This window comes from Squalius cephalus, assembly GCF_949319135.1.
Source record: "Squalius cephalus genome assembly, chromosome: 4".
NCBI lineage: Eukaryota > Metazoa > Chordata > Actinopteri > Cypriniformes > Leuciscidae > Squalius > Squalius cephalus.
The window spans coordinates 48,829,424-48,853,322 of record NC_137125.1 but is presented as its reverse complement, the minus strand read 5'-3'; the positions used below and the strand labels follow the sequence as shown (position 1 = coordinate 48,853,322).

Below are 23,899 nucleotides of genomic sequence, written 5' to 3'. Positions count from 1 at the left end.
ATTAATTTATGAAGAAACACCCTGCCTCTGCAAACAAGATTTACAATTTACACAGGCTATTTAACAAACTCTAAAGTTTGTGTTTGTAGTTCGTCTGAAAACAAAGTGCTGGGTGAGCTGGTTTTCAGTTTTATTTGCATAGCACATTTAATATATGGGCCATTCTACAGAATTGGTTCAAAGTCAGAGTTAAAAACGTCTTGAAAAAAAGGTGTCTTTTTTCACAAATTTTGTATGTTTGCAAATTGTATAGTATCCAAGGTACACATTTCTAGTATTTTGAACCCAATTTTTCTTTGTAAAAGGCATTAAGTTAATCATGCTGATTTCAAAGTTAAGGATTCATTAGTTTGAATATACATTGAACCAAACACTATAATAACAACATCTTAGTTGATAATTCAGTATACTTTATTTTAGACAAAACATCCATGTTTTGGTCATGACGGCACATTTTCTGTAGTGACAGTAATGTTTTAGTAGTGACCACATTTTACAGAATTTTAACTTGCATACTAAAACATACTAAGATACTAATGATTTGCATCACTGCAAACATTTTGTTTATTTCCCCCAAATAAATGATTATGTGTTCCCTTTTGTCACTACCAAAACAATGATGGCATGTTTCAGTAGTAACAATTTAAGATACTTTTGAGCCTAGTTCAAAGATGATTATCTAGCACAGTTCTGAACAGTTATACTCACATAAAAACAAAATTTTATCGAATAACACTAAAAAAAACATGATGTCACAACTGAAAACTTCAGCACATGGTTTGGTAGTGACTGTTTCGGTAGTGACAATTTAAGATACTTTTGAGCCTAGTTCAAAGATGATAGCCAGCACATGGTAACCTAGCACAGTTCTGAACAGTTGTACACGCATAAAAACTAAATTTTATGTAATTACACCCAAAAAGGTTTGCTTAATTGCAGAAAAAAGGTGTTTGGTACCAATGACGTCTACCAAAAGAGAAAATAAATCAAAAAGATATTTTTAAAAACAACAATGGAAAAAAATAAAAATATATATTTCAATATCATTTTCACAAGTTGAAATTTAGGGGGTTAGGGTTCGGGACAGCCACCTCCCAATTGAAAGTACCCCAAAAAAAATTATTTTATATATATTAAGCTTACTTATATTTTAAATATTATTGTGGGATTCAATAGATAATAGAAGGATCTTAGTAAACATCTAAAATTTGAATACTTAAATGCTTTTTAAATGTGTTTTTTGGTTGTCGGACAGCAGTTTGCACCAATTCTGTAGAATGGCCCATAATGTTTCAAAGAAGCTTTACAAAAGTAAAGCTCCACCCCAGATGACTGTGGCAAGGACAGCTTCTCTGTTGTTCCCCTCTCCTTCATTCATGGCTTGTTTTGGCAACTAGAGGGAGACATGGCTTGAGTGGTCACTTAAGACAGGCGCTGTTTCTGAAATCGCCCCATACCCCCACTATTCCCTACATTAGTCCACTAATATATCACTTCAGGGAGTGAATGAAAAAATTCAGATTTTAGCATATTACAGTCTTTAATGTTTATCAAAAAGTGCATATGTACAGAGCTAAAACACACCACACAAAAGACATTTAAAAATATTACACTGACAACAAAAAATAATTTATTCCCTACATATTACTGTAAGTAAGGGATGAAAGACCTTAAAATTCTGGACAAATTTCAGTACTTTGAAAATAGACCTCTTACCATTTTTTTCCCTGCCATGGAAACCTAAAGATGTGCAGCTTCTCATTATATAGTTTCTTTAAAACTAGCCTGTTTAGTTCACAGCAGCATTTTGGTGAAGCGGTTTGATTCGAGCCAGACGGGAAAGTCCTAAACGCAGCCCCTGTCCAGGAGACTTCATAGGTGTATTCTGAGACGCACCGGGACTCCGGCCAATCAGACCTGAAAATGGAGTTAGAATTTACAACAGGACCACAAATACAGCACTTTTTCAGTTTTTGGCAGTCAAAATTGACAACTTTGCATTGATGATTTCAGCCTGTAGTCTCACCAGGGGGATTCCACTTAGGCAATTTGCCCCCTGCAGGACTGGAGCAGAGAGCAGGTTTAGAGATAGGTGGAGTTTTTGGCGTGTTCTTCAGTCCAGACACAGGAGCAGCTGGACTCCGACAGATCGATGGGCTGGGAGCTGTCAGAAAGAGAGAGATGTTAGTGTGGCATGTCTTTCGTCGGACGATAAAATGGAGGGTGTTCACACTTGGCAGGTTTGGTTCAATTAAAATGAACTCTGGTGCGATTGTTCTTTTAGTGCGGTTCATTTGAATGACTGTGAACGCTGCCGAACCCTGGTGCGCACCAGACAAGTGGACTGAGACCCATGAAAAGGTGGGTCTCGCTCCACATCCAAACGAACTCTGGTACAGGTCGACAGAAATATAAACACAAAACGGACCAAAGCCATCTAAACTAGGGTGGTCCTTATCAAGTCCAATTTTTTTTTGTTGCAAAATGTTAGTGTCTTAACCTTTTAAACTGTTCCTTTTAACTTCAAAATTAGAAATATGCAAAAATGTTGACAAAAAAATGATATCTAGAGGTAGCTCAATCATGTGGAAGATTGCCTATGTTAAGCTGTGTGGCGTTATTGTGATAGGCAAGTAATATTAAAAGTTGCTGCAAATGAACTACATTTTATTGAAATCAGAGCAACACTGACATGACAACAATGACAACAATCTCAAAAAAGCACAAAGTTTTCAACAATCCCTCATTTCTGATGCTCAGCAGGCAGTGTTGACTTTTTGCAGTCTGGATAGATCCGTCGGTGATCTTCCACCACATGAAGGAGAAACTGCAATTGTTCTTCAGAGTGTGTGAGATAGCCACTGTATTCTTGAATCAGAGCCACTCCTCTCTCTGCGTGATCATTGACTACTTTCATTGCATGGTTGCCTGTGCCTCCTGATAATCTGCTTGATTCGGCCACAGTTCCGGGTCAATTTCAAGGAACGTAATGTAATTTTTTAAACCAAAAAATGTGCTCTAAACCCAAACAATAACCAAGGTGATCATCAATAGAAATATGTATTGATTCCACCAGGAAAGGTAAATCTGCTAAACCGGGTCATGGATGGATTAATTTGGATTTAGTTTCTACAATAAGTAAACTGAGATATGTATCTAAAATACATATTTAGGAATATATGGAGCATTAGATGCTTTTATGGAGATTTTTTTGGAATTTTACTAGCCAGGTACAATACCAATTCAAATTATCTGTTTTTACGAAAATCATCAAAATCTCAGAAAGTTTAAAGCTATTGAGCTACCAGTAATTATTATGTTACTGCCATAAAAATTGGCATGCTGTATTTTCTTATATAAAGGAACAATTTGAAGGGTTAAGAGCATGACAATTGGATACTTTAAAAATAAGGACCACCCTAATCTAAACTAGCCAAAACCAGGACCTGATGTCACAAGATGCGACCCCTAGAAAGGACAAAATACTCACACATACCTTTTTTTCCTCATCATAATTTTGTATTTTTAAGTTCAGTGTTAAAAAGGACAGTAAGTTTTGTCACAAAATATATATCATAAAAGCGTTTTTGTTGTTTTGTACCTTTAGTTTCGGTGTTAAAAATGACAGTGTGAACCAGGATTAAATGTGTCATTTTCTCTTTTGGTCCAGACTAAAAGAACAAAGAGAAACAAACTACAAGTGTGAACACACTCTTAAGTAACAAAAGTACCTGAGGTTTTAGCTTTTGAGGCTTTCGTGGGCTTTTTGTCTTTCTTTTCCTTCTTTTCCTTCACAGGAGGTGGTGCCTTTTTTTCTGTCTTTAGTTTCACCACCTTTATCTTCTTCACCGTGAATGTCTCGTCTTCACTTTCATCTTCTTCAGTGAAGTCTGCATCACTCTCCGAATCTGCAACCGGAACAACCATAAATAAATGCCCACATTTTGAATCAGTAGTATTAAATTTCATCATGAAAACACTGAAAACATGCAGCAGAGGCCAGTCCAGGTCCATATGACTTTAAAAATTGTCTCTATTATGCTTTTTAACATGTTTAACTTTCTTTATTGTGTAATGTTGCTGTTTGAGCATGAAAAAGGTCACAGTATTCCTCATTTAAATAATTCCTGCCCAAAGCATACGCAAAATAAAGGGACAGTTAGTTAGTAGTGTGTTTAAACTCGCAGTCATGGTTAGGAGTGTGACATTTCCCAAACACACTCGAAGTGGTTGACCAATCACAACACACTGGTCCAATCGACCAATCACAGCACATTGTGCTTTTCAGAAGGAGAGGCTTCATAAAGACAGCAACTAAACAGAGTGTTACTGACAGACTGGAAAAAGAGGTGATACAACAATGTCAAACATGTGTTGTTTTTTTTAAACATTCAAGCATGAAAACATGCTCTATTAGACATAAATACATAATATGGCCTCATTAATTAAGATTGTGAAGGTCCTCAGATTACCTGGTGTGTTTTGCAGCTGGTAGTCCTCATCTCTGGTTTTCCCAGGTTTTCTCTGCTTTTCTGTGGCATCAGTCTGTTTGGAAACTTTGGGAGGGGAGGCATCCATGCTGATCAAATTAAGCCCTGAGAACAAAGACAATAATAAACACAGAGGCACACATGCATAGAAAATGTAACATTTGTTCTCTTTTTGTCAGCCCCAAAGATGCAGCTTTCTGACACACTGATTTTTACTCTTTGAAATTTCAATTTTGTTAACATCAAAAGTTCATATCTGCATAATAACAAACCTGCATTACCTAAACTTCTGCCATCAATGCAACAATTTGACAATACAGGAGGAGTATCTGGATGGGTATGACTGTCACCTACTGTACAAAATCAAGCAGAGTTTTGTTTAGAGAACAGACAAAGGTTTTTGCATGGAAATGTCTAATCAAGCTGCATAAATACATACAAATAATCATAAAAATATATAAGAGAAGAGATAATCAGTTTCTGACCAGTAAAAAGACAAAATTATTTGTTGTTACCTAAATGGCTGCTATCAGCACTGCAGTGTATCAGAACAGGTGGAGAACATTGAGCAGGCTGAGACACGTCGCAATCATCTTCTACAGAACACAAGAAGACAATAAATAACAGTAAAATACAACTTTGCACTTCATGAATGAGGGAAATTAGTACTTAAACCAGCAGAATATTCACCTGTTTTGGTTGTAGGCTCTCCATCTTGTGTTCTTGGAGAGCTTAGCAATGACAATGTTAGAGCTGTCTCTAAATCTCTGTCATAAAGTTTATCATCCAGAGAAATCCTGAAATAACACAACAGTAAAGGGTCAATGGAGTCATTACATACACTCAGAGGTACATTAATACTTTTCTGTGCGTGAAATGTGTTTTGAAAAGGCAAAAAAGATTTTTGTAACCTCTTGCTGCTTCCTGAGCTGGTGAGATCAACAACTTCATTTGGAGATGCACTTGTTGTCTTGTGGTTTCTCTCCGAAACAGCCGTTCGAGCTTTTTTGGGAGGAGGTTTCACACAGGTAAAGTCCTCATCTGTCACATAAATCATGTAAACATCTTTATAGGTTCTAAGTGATTTTGAAGTGAAATCCTCAAAGGAAATCAGATGTCTCACCATCATCGTCTTGGAAGACTGCGTAGTTAACAGTTTTCTTATTTCTGATGACAGGTAGAAAACACAGTTTGCATCAAAGAGGACACTGACTTTCCAGATTTTTTAACTCACGGTGATTGATTATGAAAATATCAGGAATTAACAGGTAATTACGAAAAACAAAGACCAACAGCTGTCATACAGAAGCAGGCACATATGGAAAGTGACAAGACAACACTAATCTAAGACATGGATTAACTCATTAAATGTTATATAACGTTAATACGCACCTGGAAGGTCTGTCCATTATTTAGTGCAAAAAGAGAGAATAAAATCGTACTTTATGCGCTATGAACACTGACACTACTGCCGTATTTTTCTACAACCTTTCGTGTTATGTATTGCTCGAGGTAAAAATATAATGGTCACTTTTAGAAAGTCTGTATTTGTATCATTTTGTTTTGATGTGAGCTGAGGTAACTTACAGTCCCGCCTGAAAACAAACTACGGAAATCTATCTGAATATACGAATTTGCAATTCACTATAAGCGTGTCTACCGTTGTGTTTCCAGTTCAACCCAAAGTAAGTGACTGAAATACAATAGTAGTTTTCAATTATTATATGGTCTTAAAACCCTCGAAGAAACTTGTTTTAATTGGTACAAGCTTTGTGCGTTTTATAAAAATGTCGAATCTGCGGATACGATTCTAAGCGTGGACGCGGAGATCACGTCACACGGAAAAAAGCATAAAAAAAGGCATGTTTTTTTTTTTTCTATCTTTTGATTTTACTTATTTATTTTCGCTGTTTATCATAGTGTATCCCCTGGGTCTATTTCTAAATCTTAATAATAATAATAATAATAATAATAATAATAATAATAATAATAATAATTAGCTATTTTTGTTAGATGGTAATAACCTGATGATTCTTTGCTTATTTAACAGTATATAACGTTACTTCCTCTCTTAGTAAAGGATTTCAAATCGTTTAGAATTACTTCACAGAATATAGGCTATTTTGGTAATAAATAAATAACTAAATAAAAAGTTTGAGACTATTGCAATATTAGCCTAAAAGCAGATGTTGACTGAAACAATCATTAAGACCTCCACTGAAATTTTACATCAGAAACTTCTCTTAAGTAAATTAAAAATGTACTACATATTTCTTATAAATTGCATAACTCAAATTACTTTTAGATTTTACATAAGACACTGTAAAATGTCATTTTGTCATTAGGCTAGGCTAATATCCTCCATTCAAAACATACTGCTCTCAAATCAGCTACAAAATCTAAATCCTCTTTCTAGTTGTAGAGCTTTAACATAAACAGGTCATAGTGTAACCTAAAGGTGGGCTCTCTGTAAGGCATTTCCTTCCAAAAATAACCAAAGTGCAGCCTTTGACATTGGAAACAAAACAGAATGTGGAAAGGTTTATTCTTGGAGACTCAGATTTCAGATTGATTCTGAGTGTTCATTATTCCCCTCTAATGACAGGATGTTAAACCAGATAGCTTTCCACTGAGGGACAAGTTCAATCAAACAAATCTCGCAGTGACCAAAAGGTGATAAACTAACTCACTTTTCTGCAAAGATTGTTTTTCTTTTTTTCCCCATTCTTTTCATCTATGAAAATATCACACTTAGGCCTACTCTGTTTTTGTGTTTGCCTTTTATTGTGTTTATAGCTTACTGTTTAATGCTTATTAAAAGGATATAAAAAAGGAACTTACTTTTTAGATTTACTGCAAGACTAACAAGACACAAATAAATCACAGAACATATTTTCTTTAATCATGAAAACACTTTTTATTTATTTAAAATGAGTAAAACGGGTAGGCCTATAACATTTCCCTGCACATATAACATTTAAAGCATCCATATAAATACCATAAATAAAACATATGTAATTAATTAAATAAATAAATACTTTCTTGGTAGACAATTGTTATCCACAGGTGGTGTCCAGCACCAAAGACAAATTCATGGGGGCAGGTGAAAAAACAACAACGCAGGTTTTCTTCAGATTTGGTGGAATGCAGATATTAAACAGCCTAAAGAATCTGCAGATCTATGTGAATTTGATTTTTAGCATATGTCCTTTAAAATATTTATTTATGACCATTGATGAAAATATTATGGAGTCGTACTCTTACGTTGGCAGGTCCACAGTCACCTGCATGGAGGACCAAGATGGTCTATCCGACAATTGCTGTAATCCGGGGACTGCCGGGGCTTGAGTCGTGAAGAAGGTCCCAAGGGTCATCATCGGATGGGGAAACTAGGGTTTCTCTGGAGATGTTTTGTCGCTCCGATGGCTCAATGTCCAAGTCCCCATCGTCCTCTTGAGCAGCTCTGGAGTCTGACTCCTCTCCATACCGGAGCGCGTTCAGCGGGTCTGACGGATTCACCTGACGGTTCCTCCGCTCCCGGTGCTGCAGGCGCTCCAGTGGGACAGTGTTCTTCTCTGATAAGAAGAGAGATGACTGAGGGAGGTTTTGTCCAGCTATGAACACCTGTTTTGCCCCATCCAGGTTAAGCAGTATGCCATGCTTGGTGGAGTAGTACACGTCACGATTGTTTTCCAAAAGTTTGTGGTGAAAAAGACAATCTTCTTTATTGCAGACCGTCTGAAGACATAAAAAATATACCAATAGTAAAATAATGAAGGCAAAGTGTCACGGCTACTATTTTTTACCAAAACGCAAGGCCCATTCACACCAAGAACTATAAATATAACGATAACTATAACGATAACAATTGACCTTTGCCATATTTCCGGGTTTCTCACAAGCAATAGTCATCATAGTTGGGTAAACTTCTAAAGTGGTGAATGAGAAACTACATTAAATATATTTTTCATGTTCCCATTTGCTCAAATAACAAAAAAGAAAAACTCCACAGTAGTGTTTTGCAACTTTCAAAAGAGGGGAAAAAATAGAGAGAGATTGTTATCGGCAGTCGGAAGAGAGATGTCAATTTTACCGTCACTCCCACAGCTGCTCAAAAAGAAAGGCTATACCCTCAAAGCTGTGTTAACTAGTTTTTTGTAATTTGATCCAAAGGTAATATCATTTATAGTGTTAGAAATGTACATACGAAGAGTTCAGATGCAAAAGCCTCTAAGTGCCTTCTGAAATTTTCTTCTAGAATGATAATTTTTATCAAGCTCGTATATTTAAGTTCAATAATTTCACTTAAATGGCAATGCAAATGACCTATTAATTGTCATTTAAGTGAAATTACTTAACTTAAATATACAAACTTTATAGAAATTATCATTCTAGAAGAAAATTTCAGATGGCACTTAGAGGCTTTTGCATCTGAACTCTTCATATATATATATATAATTTTGGAACAATATCTTTATAGTTCTCATCCTTGGTGTGAACAGGCCTACTGTATTAATAATTATCTGTGTGTGTAATTTACATAAGATTAGACTATGCCTTACTTTATATACTTTTTTTTCTTTTTTTACCTTTTTCAACTTAAATGCATTTGATTAAAAACTTACAGATGTAAAAAGGGTCCCTCCTGCGTCCATGCACAAAAATCGGTTGCTTTTCACTCCAAATATTGCCAGACGGTCTCTGCTCTCTGCCTTCAATAAAATTACACCTGTTGAAATGCAGGATTTAAAGAAGATTAAACTGTGGAGATATGAAATGAAATAAAAATTGGTTTTATTTAATCATCTTTGCTCAGACTGGTGTAGTTTGACTTTTATTTTACTGGTATTAATATCCTAAATATCGATGGCATGCTGATGAAAAACAGTAGGTATAGGCTACTCACTGTAAGACCCCCGGTTTGTAGTTTTGCGCACATGCCCGTTCGGGCTGATCTCCAAGTAGAAGTTGTTTAAGTCTGAAGTTGTCTGAAGGTGGATGAATCTCCGCGGGTTTCCCCAGTTGGAGCCCAGGAGAGGAGAAGGGTTGGGGGCAGCATCCGCAGGTCTGAAGCCCTGGAAAGCTGTGAACCACAGCGCAAGGACGGAAGAGTGCAGCATGTGCAGGTTGGAAAGTGCGCAACGCATCTTCACAGAGCGCAGAGTGTCGATGCGTAAAACCAGTGTGCAGAGCTGAAGAGGTTGTGATGGGTAAAAGTTTGTGAGCGTGGCTATTTAAACGCATCCTGTGCCACTCCTCGCCACCATCCTTTACGCAACACTCGCCCCCAGAGCCAGAGGATGTGAGGGGGCGGCTTCAACATGTCCACCTTGTTATGAAGGTAATTGACATGCAAACCATAATTGGTTTGTCAATTTGCCACAAATTTGACGTTATATGTGTCTTAACTCATGGGACACAAGGATACAAAGTCCCTCTCTCCCTCATTTCAGTTGTTATTCTGCATGTGAGAATCATTTGGTGGCCTCCAAATGTTCCTCAAATGTTAAATAAGATATATAACTTTATGTAGGCTTACGTTTATTTATATAGGCTATTTAATATTCTCTAACCTATTCATTGAATTCTCTGCACGATCAGTAGGCTGAACGGATTTTTTTTAAGTCGCTGTGGATAAAAGCGTCTGCTAAATGAATAAATGTAAATGGAATGTAAATGTAGTATGACCCCAATCTGAGCTTCCTCGTGTTGACCAGCAGAGGGAACTTGTGCTTCATTCACGAACAGGGACCGATTCAGATGGGCCAAACATGACCATAACTGAGTATAATATAAAAAGATGTAATAATAATAATAGAATAATTTTCATTATATAGCATCAGACGTGGCCAAAATTGATGGCCTGAGAAAACTGAAATTGTGTTCCTTTGTTAAAAAATGTAGAAATTCGTAAAGATTTTATAAGCACTGCTTAGTTGTCCTTTGAGTCACTTGTTTTTGTGTGTGTGTGTTTATTTTTATTTATTTTTTATGATAACGCAATGAAACATGACAAATGGTGCGGACATAATTTTTGGTCATACAAAGAAATTAGGATGAACACATGCAAAAAGGAAATTGCCAACAACACATTAATAACTGATTATGTTGGGGTCAGTATGCTTTTTTGTTTTTTGTTTTTCTATGTGAAATGGTAAAATAAAACCTGTAGTTGAAGTTTGCCTTTTTTTTTGCCAAATAATTTTGTCGGATAAATACCTTAACCAAGTTTAGTGTGTTTTGTTCCTCCCTCATATTTATAATATCCTCATATTTTGATGGTTTATTCAAAATTGTAGGGTCAATATAACTAATATCCCCTCCAGACATCACTTTTGGTCACTGGCCTACTGTACATAGTCTAATACTTAAACTTGTTTTTCTTTCTATTATTCTTTATCATATTTTCATTCCTTAAATACTTTATTCTTTTTATATTTGAATTCCAAAATGGTAACCAGACTGGAACAATTTGTGAAGAAAATAAAGGCACTAGGCTTGGATAAGGCCAAATAATTAAATCTAAAACAAGTAAACATTCCATACTAACATTCACATTATATATATATATATATATATATATATATAAACAGATTTACAGATAAATTGTATAACTCTCAAGCTTAAATCAGACAAAAATTCAAATAACCATGACAGGGAAGAAGTTTATGAATACTTGCGAGTAGTTTATTGAACTGTTTCATGTTGTATAAATGATCCTGTATGAGTGTGACATCCTGACAGCATGACTGGAGTGGCAATTATTTCTAGAAAAGAATCAGTTCTGACTGCTCACTGTACTTGCTACTTTGAGCATAGTTAAAATGTGAAACAAATACACACACATATGAAAAAAAAGAAAAAAAAAAAGAAAATAGTTTTATTAACATCTGGAACATGATTAAACTGCTGTGCACAGCACATACGTAGAAAAGTAAAGGAAAAAAATATTTTTCAATAAATCTGTATTTATACATAGCATCAGCGCTTGTTTTTAGAAACACATGATTATGTCCTCAGTTTTCTGTCAAAAATCATTGCAAGAAATCTTAACTAAGGCAAGGGTGAGAGATGTGTTTACAAAGAGGAGCGGACAGAAGCACAAAACAGCCACACAAAATCCTGGATTGTACTAGTGTGTGTGTGTATATATACCTAAAGAAAATCTATAAGTCAAAACCTGCTAAGGGGTAATAATGGCACAAGTAATTTTTCACTAATATTTACAACAGGATCTGCATTTTCATGGGTTTAAATAAAATATTTTTGTTACCGGAGACAATAAAATTACTTTGTGCATCAAAACCACACCTTTCCTGGTAAAAAAAGAAAAAAAGAACTTGGTTTTCAAAAGTCAATGAATTTGCGACAGCTGAAAGTAACATTTTGGACAAGCCAAACATGTCAGTCTCTGAGTTACAAAATAAACTTCATTCAGTAAAATATGTATAATGATCACAAAAAGCATTTTGAACGTCTCCAGCACGTTTTATAATTACCCAAAACACCCCTCATGCACATTATCACATCCGTCAAAAACTTAGGCAGGCTGTCGGTTGGAATATTCAAACTAAAATTGGACATAACACACTCATGGGCATCAATCACTTCACTGAATAAATAATTATGAGCTTACAATTCGTCTGTTTTCAAATCCACATCATTTGAATATCACAACATCGATGTCTGTCAAAAAATAATGTGCACAATACACTGTATTTACTAGAAGTAGAGGTCCAGAGTCACGCATTTACTGCAAAACCCACGCTACCGGTTGTTTTGACTACGTCATCGCTGTCCGAGAAGGAGAAAATGGCGGCATAAGCGGCTTCAACATGCTGTCTGTCAGAGACAATAACGTACATAATAGATTACGCATGTGAGTATAAATTTGTTCTTCCCTCGCTGAAATTGAATCGGAATGATCAGGGAACGGAGTGAAATACTTCACACTGCATGCTAAAGAGAATAAACGCCAATCCAATTGAAAAACTTCGCCCTGGTTAGTGAACATTGTTCAAGGTTAGTTCCTGACGGAAACAGGAAGTTGTACGTTATATTTTGACGGACATTTTTTTTATGCACAAACTAGCTTTCTGATTCTGACATTACTGATTTGAAGATTTTCAATAGTTTTCTACTCTTGACTTCTTGACCTTTTTTTTCATAGATTTGGCAATAGATGAACTGTATATTATAAACTTGACAGGTGATTTTTATAAAATGTAGCTTGATCACTATATTCTCAGTTGAATTATCAAAGTTTGATACAATTTTGTTTAATTTTCCAATAAAATATACATTTTTACATGAATTGTTACATTTAATTATCCCATAGCAGATTTTGACTCACATCCTTTCTTACTTTCCTTTATCTAATTTGTCTGTTTACCCTTTAACAAATTGAAGTAGCTTATGTATTGAAGTAGCCTATGTAATGTGCTAGTGACAAAAAAAGAAGAAAAAAATCCAGAAATCACTCTAAATGATTAATGACCCCCCTCAGACACCGGGGTCTATCCTCTCACTGTAACAGGATCAGCCACACAAAAGCCATTTCAAAACAAAAACACCGCAAAGCCAAGAACTGGCATCCCATTCTAATGCCCAGTGCTTCCCGAAAGCCTCCCTCCATATGTGAGGAGGATTCAGACGGTGACAGCTTGCAGTCATTCATGCACATACGTTTTTCTCATGAGCGTTAAGAGTCCAGAGTCTACCAGGAAACTGGTGTCTATATTCTATGCCCAATAAACATTTTTACAGCTGTTGCTATAAATCCAAGCGACATACATCAGCAGATGAGAAGGCTCCGATTCCCAAATGTTCACGCACATCGCTCATTCTTAGAAAAAAAGGTTCAGTGGGGTTCTATATAAAACCCTAGGGTTCTTGACTCGATTTTAAAGCCAAAAAAGTTTTATATAAGGAGAAATGTCTTAAATGATTGCATAACGCTTTCATAATTAATGTGTTATTTTAATGTTTTTCTAGTGATAAAGCATGTTTAAAATCTGTTTCATTTAAAAAAAAAAATTAATTGAAAATGAATTCAAACCTTTATAAAATAATCCACGATGGAACCCCTAAAAGGTTCTAGAAGCGCTTACAGAATCCTTTAAGGTCCTATATAGAACCTTTTCTTCTAAGAGTGTGGTGTTGTCACAATCAGGACACAAATTAAAGAAACACTCCCTGATTTCACTCCCCTGTTCTTAACGCTTCATTAGTGCTCAAGATATTACAACACATTCAGAAGACGTACTGTATTAAAATAGATTTATAGGTTGACCATGCAGTATAGTTTGCTAAACCGATTAATCCTTGATCTTTATTGAATCAATTTATCTTAAAATAAGGTTCTAATGAAGCCAAAATGTTAGCTTATCCACTGACATCATTAAATGTGTACGAAAAGCTATTGAATAGTGACATTTATGTCTTATAAATGTGTTTTATTGTTTTTGTACGTGTACAAGTTTCACTGGGACTCACAGTGATTTGAATTCCGAGGCACATCAGCTAAATACAGTCCTCAATGGCACAGCAGAAAAAAACTGAAGAAATTTGCTAATGTACAAGTAATGACTGAATGCCTTTAACATACTGTAACAGATGAGACCACAGAACAAGCAGCGTGGCTTAGGCAAGAAATTATTAGGCATTTTTGTCTCCCTAAAGTATTGCGTCAGTCCTGCAGAGGTCTGTCCTGATATATTCACTGTGCTAGAGGAAGGAGCCAGTTACATTTTTAAAGTGCCCCATTATGCTTTTTTTTTTTTTAAATATTACCTTTTATGCAGTGTATAATATAGCTGTTTGTCAATGTAAAGGGTCTGCAAAGTTTTATAGATTACAGTGCATGACAAATAAAGTTATTGTGTCCCAAAAGAAAGAATCGATTCTGAACTGCATGAAACAAGTCGTCAGTAATTCACTGTTGTAACAAATTTGCATAATGCCAGCCTATGGTCATAATTTGCTGCCTGTGAACGACATCTATATTGACCTGCCCTAAAACACTGCTGTAGCTGAGACTGGAGTTTGGTTTGTTTTGTCGACATGTCAAGAAGATGATGTTTTTTGCGCTGTGAAAGCAAATCCACTTTGCATAAACTTCCAAAGGATGAGGACTCGAATTGAATTTATACAGTAAAACCAACGCCATCGTTACTGTATGTTTCACTGTGCATCAATTGCTGAGGAAGCCTCCGGAGATGAAATATATAGTAATGGGCTTTTAGTTTCCGAAACATGCTGTAAGCAGTGGACCAATCACAACAGACTGGGCTGTCTGACCAATCAGAGCAGAATATACTAATAACAACAGACTGGGCCGTCTAACCAATCAGAGAAGAGTTGACTAATCACAACAGACTGGGCCGTCTGACCAATCAGAGTAGAGTAGACTTATCACAACAGACTGGGCCGTCTGACCAATCAGAGTAGAGTAGACTAATCACAACAGACTGTCTGACCAATCAGAGCAGAGTAGACCAATCATAACAGACTGGGTAAGCCTCAGAGCAGATCAGAGCAATCAGAGCAGAGCAGGCTCTCGGAAAGGAGGGGTTTAGAGAGAATGAATCTTCGAATTAACCGTTTTGAGACTGTGGGAAATGAAGTGATGCTGTAATGTATATAATGAGAAAATTAAAGTGTTTTTTTTTTTATCTTGGATGCATGTAAACTTATTGCAAGAATCACCAAAAAAAACTAAATTAGGAACCTTTAAAATTGCATATGGGGCACTTTAATAACCTAATAAGGTCATATCACTAATGGATCACTAATAGAGATTGTGTTGGATTTGGCTCATGGTGATCTGAAAAGTTTGACATTGAGATAAAATCACAAAGCCTGTCTTCAGATGCTTAAAGTAAACATGAACCTATTTTACTTCTGTAATGTGATGAATTTCTCATGTGAATATTTGGAATAATGTAGACCAATAAATCGTGCACAGACCAGGAATGGGCATGGAAAAAGTAAATATGGACGATTTTGAGGAGCAGGAAAGAACTCAGGATATATCGGCGTCAATAGCCTCGTGCCGACATATACTGTGCTTCGGGAGACCCGAGTCTGAGTCCCGGCTCGCAAACCTTTCCTGATCCCTTCCCCCTCTTTCTCACCCACTTCGCTTCCCATCTATGTCCTATCATAATAAAAAGACAATAACAGCAAAAAAAAAAAAAAGAAAGAAATCAGGGTCCAAATAAATGCTATCACACAATAAGGGACTTGTATTAAGTGATACTGGAATAATGAGAAAAGGAAACGAGACCTTGGTCGGGCATTTTCGACCGGTTCAACTCTTGTGCATAGCTACGACCTTGGACTAAAGTTGGATGGAAAACCGGAAAGAACCCTTGTGCTACAGGAATCTCAAGGCTCCTGGGCACCGTGGCTTTTACAAGACTGTCTATGTGCGAGAGGGACGTCAACAGCGGGGCCTCTGCTCAGGTATTCCACCCCCACCCAAGAGGACCCACATACTTCAAACAGATTGAACAAACAACCAGGCCATGGTGTCCCATAAGTCTTTCTAAAATAGTGTCATTCCTTTTGATTTCCCTTTAAGGCAAGACAGCCAAGGTGAATAGGGAAAAAATAACTAATAGATTTCACCATACTTCCCAAGCTGGTGACATTAAGAACTGCAAACATTTTTTGTATTACAAGTTTTCTGAAAGTTTTCAACTTTCAGAAACACTGCATTAAGCCAGGTTCAAAATTCTTGTTTTATTTTGTTGACGTATTAGAGTTAAAGGTTTTTACAGAGGGGATTTTGTATATCTTTTTTATCCAAAAATATTTTCACCATGTTTTTATGAATAAAATCCGCCAAATTATATATGACCCAAACCCTTTGTAAAAAACCTTCAGAATACAGCTCGGAATAAAACTGTAAAGTTAAGCCCAAAGTATACTTCCTTTTTGTTTATGGCAAGCCGTTTTAGCTTAATACGTTCCGAGCGTTACTCATCATAAAGTAAAAATGCAATTACGACGAGTTGCTGGGAACATTTTAAGCTAAAAATGTATCTTTTTTACGCGAGGCGCAAAATTTCGTCACCACAATAGTAAGCATCCTGCCCAACTTTTGTAACCAGTTGCACATGCGCATTGAATTTGTTTAGCACTAATCAGTTGTCCCAAAAGGTGGCAACACTGGCCCGGCCGTTGTTTCACAGTAGAAAACTAAACTAAAGAGACAAAACAACAACAAAATACCAGACTGGAGAAAAAATTCTGGAGAAAAAATAGCACAGACACTGGACAAAGATGAAACTTTCTAGAGCGCACGTGTTTGTGCAGTATACTTTGGGCTTTAAAGTGCTGCTGAAGTGGAGAAAAACCTCACAGCCTTTAAATATGTCTGTCCACTAGCAATAGTAAAAAATGTATAGTAATTGAAATCTACAGGCGCAAATAGATCAAGTGTAAAAAAAAAAAACCCGCTTAAACGTCTATTTTAGATGCATTCTTAGTCCAAAACAACACAGTATGGAAAGCCAAATAGCCCAGAATCTCAAAACTGACCAGTAAAAAAACAATGTTGTTGCCTGTAGTGTCTTGGCTTAACGATGGGGCAACATTTGGTGACAGAAACTGATGCAAACAAAGGCAGGCGAACCAAAATCATAAAAAAACAGTGAGCGTCCCTCAGTTTGGATGCCACAGCGTCTACCCTGTAATTACATTTGCATAGAGCAGCAGCAACGGGTGCCACTGCAGTGCCTCTGCAGCAACAGGAAAGAGTCCAGGCTCCACTGCCCTCCTCTACCAGGATTCACACACACGCACAAACAGGCATCCACATGGACAGGTGCGCACACACATACACTCACACCAGAAGCAAAAATAAATAAATATATACTGCACGTATTCCCTTGAATCAGATACCATCATTGATGGCAGTGTGCCTTTAGCAACAAGCGACAAAAGCTCAGGGTTACTGGCTTCTTCAGTGCACAGTCAGTATTTACAGTATTTTCATTGGTTTAGAAGACGTTCTCATTCACAGCAATGCTTAAAGCTTATTTTCAAGTGCTCCTTTTGTTCAGGCAAACCTGTGATAAGCAATAGTATAATTGAACCAGCCATTTTCAGTGTGCGCTTGCATCAGTTCCCCTGCAGATTTCACATTTTTTCGTGTTGCTTTTTCCCCGTTTTCTTTATAAAAAAGTTTCAATTGCAAAAACATAAGAAATTCTAGTCCAAATAAAAGGTACAGCCTCAAAGCTCCAACAGGGGTTCTGCTAGAAAAGATCATGTTTAGTCGACAGCAGACGATGCTGAACGCAGCCTCTTCATGAGTCACTCTCGCACCTCATACGACGTTCTCTGAGAGAGAAAGGTAAAGGTAAAATAAAGCAGAGATGCACACCCCTCCCCCTCGCCCCTCTTCGGGGCCTTTGTGGGAGAGTCCCCGCGGGGCCCTGGCTAACATATCAACCCTATTTCTGACGCCCCGGGGCGTTCAGAGCATGCATGTTAAAGGGGCGGTGTGCGGGAATGCCAAGGCACCTCAGCGCAACATGCAGCAAGAGAGATCTGCTTTCTTTTAAGTGCTCACACAACCCTACAGCATGAGGAGAAACAACAAAATAACTGTCAAAGATACAAAAAAAGGACTCGTTATGCTTGTGTCGGCTCAGACAGAACTAAAAATAAACAAGCGTTCGTCTCTGCGTAACTTCATGCATCCATTTAAACCATCTAGGTAGCTCTTTGAGGTAATAAGCCGAGAACTGTAAAAAGCAGAGGAGGACTTCCATCATCCAGCCCAGAGTCTGTACAATTCTTGGCAAGCACCTGACTAGGGAAAGGAAGGCTGGGGAGCCTTCACATCCATAGTCAATATATATGTTTGTATATATATAAATAAAAGAAAGAAGCAGCGACGGATAGCATATTCAGAGATTCTAATAAAAAGCTGGCCTATCCAAATATACATATAAAAAAAAGAATAAGTACTATTTTGGTGATATTCTTGCAGTTCCTTGTAATGTTCGTGTGTCAGTTTTCAGATCTCTCGGGGAGACCAGTGCAAATGAAGAACTATTGCAAGAGTCTGCTCATATTCGAGGGAGGAAGTGGGTGACCGTCATGGCGGTGGTGGCCTTGTTGCCTCGCTTCACTCGGCCGTGTTTGCTGAGAGCGACATAGAATCCCTTGTAAATGGAGGACTCGTAGGCATTGTAGTTATTTGGCAGCAGGGTCTCTTTGAACTTGCATTCATCTTTAAAGGTAGCCTGAAAGGAGGACAAGAGAAGGGATGTGAATGCCAGCATTCGGTCAGATGCACATTTTTTGCCAATAGTGCAAACAAATGAATGAAAACAGATGAAAAACTTAGCGAACAGATCGAGCGGTTTAGTCCAAATTTTCTGAAGAGACTCGGCTGCTTTATATGATGAACAGATTAAATTGAAGCTTTTATACACATATAAACATTTATCAACGCACACATCATTTGTGGTAAACAGGAGCTCAAGCATGTTTGCTTGACGTGCGAAAACCAATTACGTCAATTCTCGTGTTATGCAGCATGTTTGTTTTCACAGCATGTCAAGCATGTTCAGTTGAGCTTCTGTTTATATTCGCTGATCAATCAAGCCTAAATTAAATCTGTTCATCATATAAAGCAATCGTGTCTCTATAGAAAATTTGAACTAAACCGATCGATTCATATGGATTAGTTTTATGATCTCTTTATGCACTTTTTAAGCGTCAAAGTGGTAGTTGCGTAGCTGTCAATTGAGGGACAGAAAGCTCTCAGATTTCATCAAAAAGATCTTTGTTTGTGTTCGGAAGATGAACAACAGTCTTACTTTTGTAAAGACGTAAAGGTGAGTAATGAATTTGTTGCCTTAGCAATAAACTGAAACGAGTTTAATTAGATCTGCAAGTACAAGTAGATTTAACCTCTTGAAATGATCCGTTTCTTAAATTATCATGGCTTGATTTTGCTTAACACCAGGGAAATGGACAACATAATGAGAAAATGCACACACATGCAAAGAAACTTTAAGGTGAGTCTGGTTCCACTTGACTACAAGAAAACCATTAACCTGAAGTATTAACCTCATATACTAATCCCAAACAGGTCTTTTAATTATTTTACTGATGACTGCTAAGCCGGCCTGTGGAACAGTCTACTTTATCTCTGCTTCTCCAGGAGATGCTCTTGAAACACTCAGCAGTTTTTGGACAGAGCTGTCATGTGCTTATGGGGCCCAAAGGACCAGTGTTGCACTGCGCTTGTCACACATACACCAAACTTCAGCTAAGTGTAACATTTTCTTTTCAAACCTGCATGGGACACACTTTATACTACATGTAAAGAATTAAATGCACATGACAAATAATCACTAGTACTACTATTAACAATTCAAAACAACAATAATGTGTAAATTCAAGCAGCTCCACAACATATTTTAATTTCCGCAGACGTTTTTTTGTGCAGTTATTGAGGGTTCTTGGACAGTACATGAACTATAGATGAAAACTGCAATTAGGCTTACACATTACATGTCTGACTACTCTATAACCTATATCTACCAATATTACAACTACCAGCGAATAAAAAGGAATGAGGCGTTTGTTTATAGACTTAATGCAAGTAATTATTACAAACCTTTTGATAGTGCTTGCAAGCTGCTTTGGCGCTGTGCCTGGATCTAATGCACCCTGGAATTCGTTTAATAATAATTTGCAAAAGCCGTGCAGCAGTTGCAAACGTCAACAAAGAGCACATTATATTTATAATGCATGAAAAATTGAATGCAGCACACATCCATGCACGCCGTAAACACTATTATTAGTCGCGTACGAGCCCCCCTCGCACGAGCCAAATGCATGGATCATCAATTCTACTTGAAAACGCACAATGGAAGCATCACCTGTTTAACACACGCACACACACACACACACACTCGATGTCTTCGGGGATGCAAAGCCTCGTTGTATTGGCAGCAGGCAGAATGAAGGGAAACAGTTGCGCACACCTACCGTTCCGTACAACCTTCCTCTGCTATTCATTGCGACAAACAGCTTGCTTTTCACTCCGTACAGGCTAACCACTCCTCTGGCCACAGTGGAGATCTCTATGAGACCTGATCAAACAGAACAAGCATGTTACACACAATAAAGCGGCTCCGCGTGACTCAGAACAACAAGGCATGCGGTGGGTGGAACCTCTGCAGGTGCCAATTGTGGATGCGCAAATGGCCTCTCGCGCCACTGGGCTACTACATTACTACATTATTGCCAAAATATGAACATCCCTCACACTTTGAGTGCATGTTCTAAGCGCTTCTGGGCCGCTCAAGGAGCCGGTGTAAAAATAAGTTGGCATCTATATCCGTCCCAGCATTCATGTCATGTTTAAGCCCGCGCAGATATTTAGCACTAATGGATACGGTGTGTTTTAATAGATTTGTCTTCGCCTCCAAAGACAGCGGACTGTGCAAGCACACTGCAAGTGTCGCCTATAAAGAATACGGAGATCTGCGCAATTAATTATTGCATTATTCCATGAACTCACTGTACTGGTTCTCATTATGTACACCGTTTATCTTGCCGTCTGGGAGGACCTGAAGATGAAACCCGATGCCTACATTGCAGTACAGCCTCCGCACTCTTTTGATGCCCAGCAAATAGTCATTCTCCCAGTTTGGCTCCGGTCTCTCTCCAGAGATCCCCAGCACGGAGCGGGAGAACAGGCTCTCCCATCGCTTCTCCAATAAAGTTGTCCTATTAGTCCTACTCGGAAGCGGACTGGAGGACACAATCCCAACTAGGAGCAATCCCAAGAGCAGAACGGCAGTCCTTGGCCAGTGTTGCGCGTTGGCCTCGCAGGACATACTGATGAGGAACCTTTGCGCAATGGCCATCGGGTTTACCTTCGGGGCACGTGGTCAAAATTAATGGCACTAAAAATACCCCTCTTCTAGTTTTTCTTCCCTCGGCATGGTGGTGCAGGCTTAATTTAGCGAGGCAGGTCAGGACTTCGGGCATGCGACGGTGGCCCGAGATGAGAGCAGCAGAAGAACGGGCAGAGAGCGCAGAGACACAACTTGAGGTGGAGAAGGTGGTGATGATCATGTTTTGCAACTCCGAAGCCTCGTGTCGTGGAGAATGCCACTCACCAAAATCCCTATCTCACCTCAGAATCCACCCTCATCCTTACATGACATCATATTAGGGGAGGGGAGGCAGAAGAGAGAGAGAGAAAGAGAGAAAGTTGCAAGCGGCGAGAAGAACTGGCCGGTCTGATGATGATGGGACGCTGCTGTCACTCCACGTGTGAAATGGGGGTCGCATGCTGAGCCTTATTGGACGGCTTGTGCGCGATCATGGGATGCGATGGGCACTCTGGCAGCGCCCAAATCGGGACGGTGGTCATATGTCTGACAGCCCTGCTTCCTTATTTAGAAGGATGGTGTAAAAACAGTCCACTTGTCATCGGAGAGCAATGGCACCCCTGTCTGTCACATCCCAGGCTGTTTGTGCAGGAAGTTTACACAACGACCCAATTCCTGAATATTGCGCTCCCACAATGCGTGCCGATCATATAACGTCCCCCGTCTCGTGCAGCGTGATGTTTTTATTTTCCGGGAGGCTGCCTGTCTCTTGATGTCACGGTGATGATGCTGAGAAAACGCACCTTCAAGAATGTTCGGACCGCGCGCAATGTCCGGACGTCAGCAGATGCTGCGCTTCGCTACGCGGCTCCCCAGGTGCGCAGAGAGTACAGCGAACGCGGGCTGGATGACGTTTGGGGAGGCGCTGTTGTTGGCTGTGTGAAAAGCGCCAATCACATTATTTGAGCAGGTGCCTGTCTTCTCTGGAATGTCGAACAAAAATTAATAATCCCTCCGAAATCAACAAATATCAGGAGCATAGAATTATGCAACTAAAATACGTACATTCTAAAAATAATAGCAAACCACAACCATTAAGTCAGTTTTTGTTTTATATGGTCCCACTAGGGTCATTTATAGGTCTAAAATATCGTTGTGGTTTGCTATTGGTCGATCTCATGTCAAGGTTGTCAAGAGGGATGGGAAGTTATTTTGATTAAAGATTAAGAGGGCACATGAATAATAAAAAAAAAGATGTGCACGGATAAATCTTTTACAATAAACACTGCAATATTCCATAAAAAAAAAAACAATGGTCAGTTTTGATTTCATGGTGACCTTAACAGAATCCTTTAAGATTGACAGCTGTCATTCAGCAGAGCAGGTTGATTGCTCTAAGAAGAACTGCAGTGTGTAGCAATAAAATTAAAAGTCATGACTTGAACATTTGTCGCTGAGTAGTCATCAGCTGTCACGCATCTTTCTAAACAGTGACAGTCTAATTAGCAAAGAATTCTAAAATCAGTAAAATACCTGAACCCTTCTGACTCCTTCCGCACCAACATGAGCAGACCAGCATTCGATTATTGCAGGGCCTTAACGTCTATATGCATGTAACACGGTGTAAAAAAAAAAAAGTCGATTTTTCCAGGAACACAATCATATGGCTCTTTTAATATCCTATATAAATCTGGTTGCATTGCATTAAAGCTGATGCACTGCACAGCAAACCCACCCCGTGGCATAATTCATATGATTTCCACACGTCCATGTTGATAACAGAGCAAAACTAAGATCAAAGCAGAAACGTGTGAGAGTTTCTGCATTCAGCTGTCATTACCTCTCAAGTTCAGACAGATTGCGCCGCACCCAATCATCTGCTGCACATCTCTTCAGTTTACCTGAGATAGGATTCAACAGCCTGTGACTCACTCAATCATTTCTCTGAGGAAAAAGCAGAAGCTTTGATTAATAAATTACTTCCAACAGCTTCTAATGGTGTATGCGAATACTGTATATCACATGTTCAGAACTTGACTTTTTTAAGGTTAGAGGCAGAGCATAGCAGCACACATACACACACAAACACTATCGAATATAGATTATAATTGTTTTGAAGAATATAGTAATTCCACAGGGCTTTGTGCAAGGCGGGGTTGTCACAAACGCGGTAACTGGATCTGCTGTGGTTTCAAACCCTTTCAATTAGATTTTTATTAACATGGGTTTAGGTGGTATTGAAATGACAGCTGAGGAGAGCCACTGAAATCCAGGAGAGAATTACTCAAGCATGACATCAGGAGCATCAGCGGACGTTTAACATTTAACACGCCGCCCAAATGGCACTCTCTTCAGCAGCATATGCTCCACTTTAACATGTATTCATCCAGCCATTCATTAAAGACAAGCTGTGAGCTCAGGGACTAGAACAATCTGCATGATGGCACTCTGCTGAAAGTAAAGCTGGCAGTCTGTAAAAGTGTCCAGTGGAATGGCAGAGATGGATATGAGTCAGGCCTGTGATCTTGCTGACAC

At 38.3% G+C, this 23,899-nt stretch overlaps 3 protein-coding genes across 3 annotated transcripts; all 3 read right to left on the bottom strand.

Moving 5' to 3' along the window:
• Nucleotides 1-1,476: 1,476 nt before the first annotated feature.
• Nucleotides 1,477-6,288, bottom strand: rad51ap1 (RAD51 associated protein 1). Its single transcript, XM_079868596.1, has 10 exons — nucleotides 5,883-6,288; nucleotides 5,614-5,657; nucleotides 5,402-5,531; nucleotides 5,181-5,287; nucleotides 5,006-5,083; nucleotides 4,772-4,843; nucleotides 4,473-4,595; nucleotides 3,732-3,908; nucleotides 2,027-2,164; nucleotides 1,477-1,917 (listed from the first exon to the last, which is right to left on the bottom strand). The coding sequence occupies exons 1-10, from the start codon at nucleotides 5,897-5,899 to the stop codon at nucleotides 1,790-1,792; spliced, it is 1,014 nt and encodes a 337-aa protein (XP_079724722.1). The 5' UTR covers nucleotides 5,900-6,288; the 3' UTR covers nucleotides 1,477-1,789.
• A 1,256-nt stretch (nucleotides 6,289-7,544) lies between these two features.
• On the bottom strand, nucleotides 7,545-9,775 carry fgf23 (fibroblast growth factor 23). The gene is made up of 3 exons (XM_079868601.1): nucleotides 9,397-9,775; nucleotides 9,116-9,219; nucleotides 7,545-8,228 (listed from the first exon to the last, which is right to left on the bottom strand). Exons 1-3 carry the CDS (start codon nucleotides 9,635-9,637, stop codon nucleotides 7,797-7,799), a joined length of 777 nt encoding a protein of 258 aa, XP_079724727.1. The 5' UTR covers nucleotides 9,638-9,775; the 3' UTR covers nucleotides 7,545-7,796.
• Nucleotides 9,776-11,159: 1,384 nt separating this feature from the next.
• fgf6b (fibroblast growth factor 6b) lies at nucleotides 11,160-22,447 on the bottom strand. Its single transcript, XM_079868603.1, has 3 exons — nucleotides 21,046-22,447; nucleotides 20,511-20,614; nucleotides 11,160-18,751 (listed from the first exon to the last, which is right to left on the bottom strand). Exons 1-3 carry the CDS (start codon nucleotides 21,392-21,394, stop codon nucleotides 18,575-18,577), a joined length of 630 nt encoding a protein of 209 aa, XP_079724729.1. The 5' UTR covers nucleotides 21,395-22,447; the 3' UTR covers nucleotides 11,160-18,574.
• Between the last annotated feature and the right edge of the window lie 1,452 nt (nucleotides 22,448-23,899).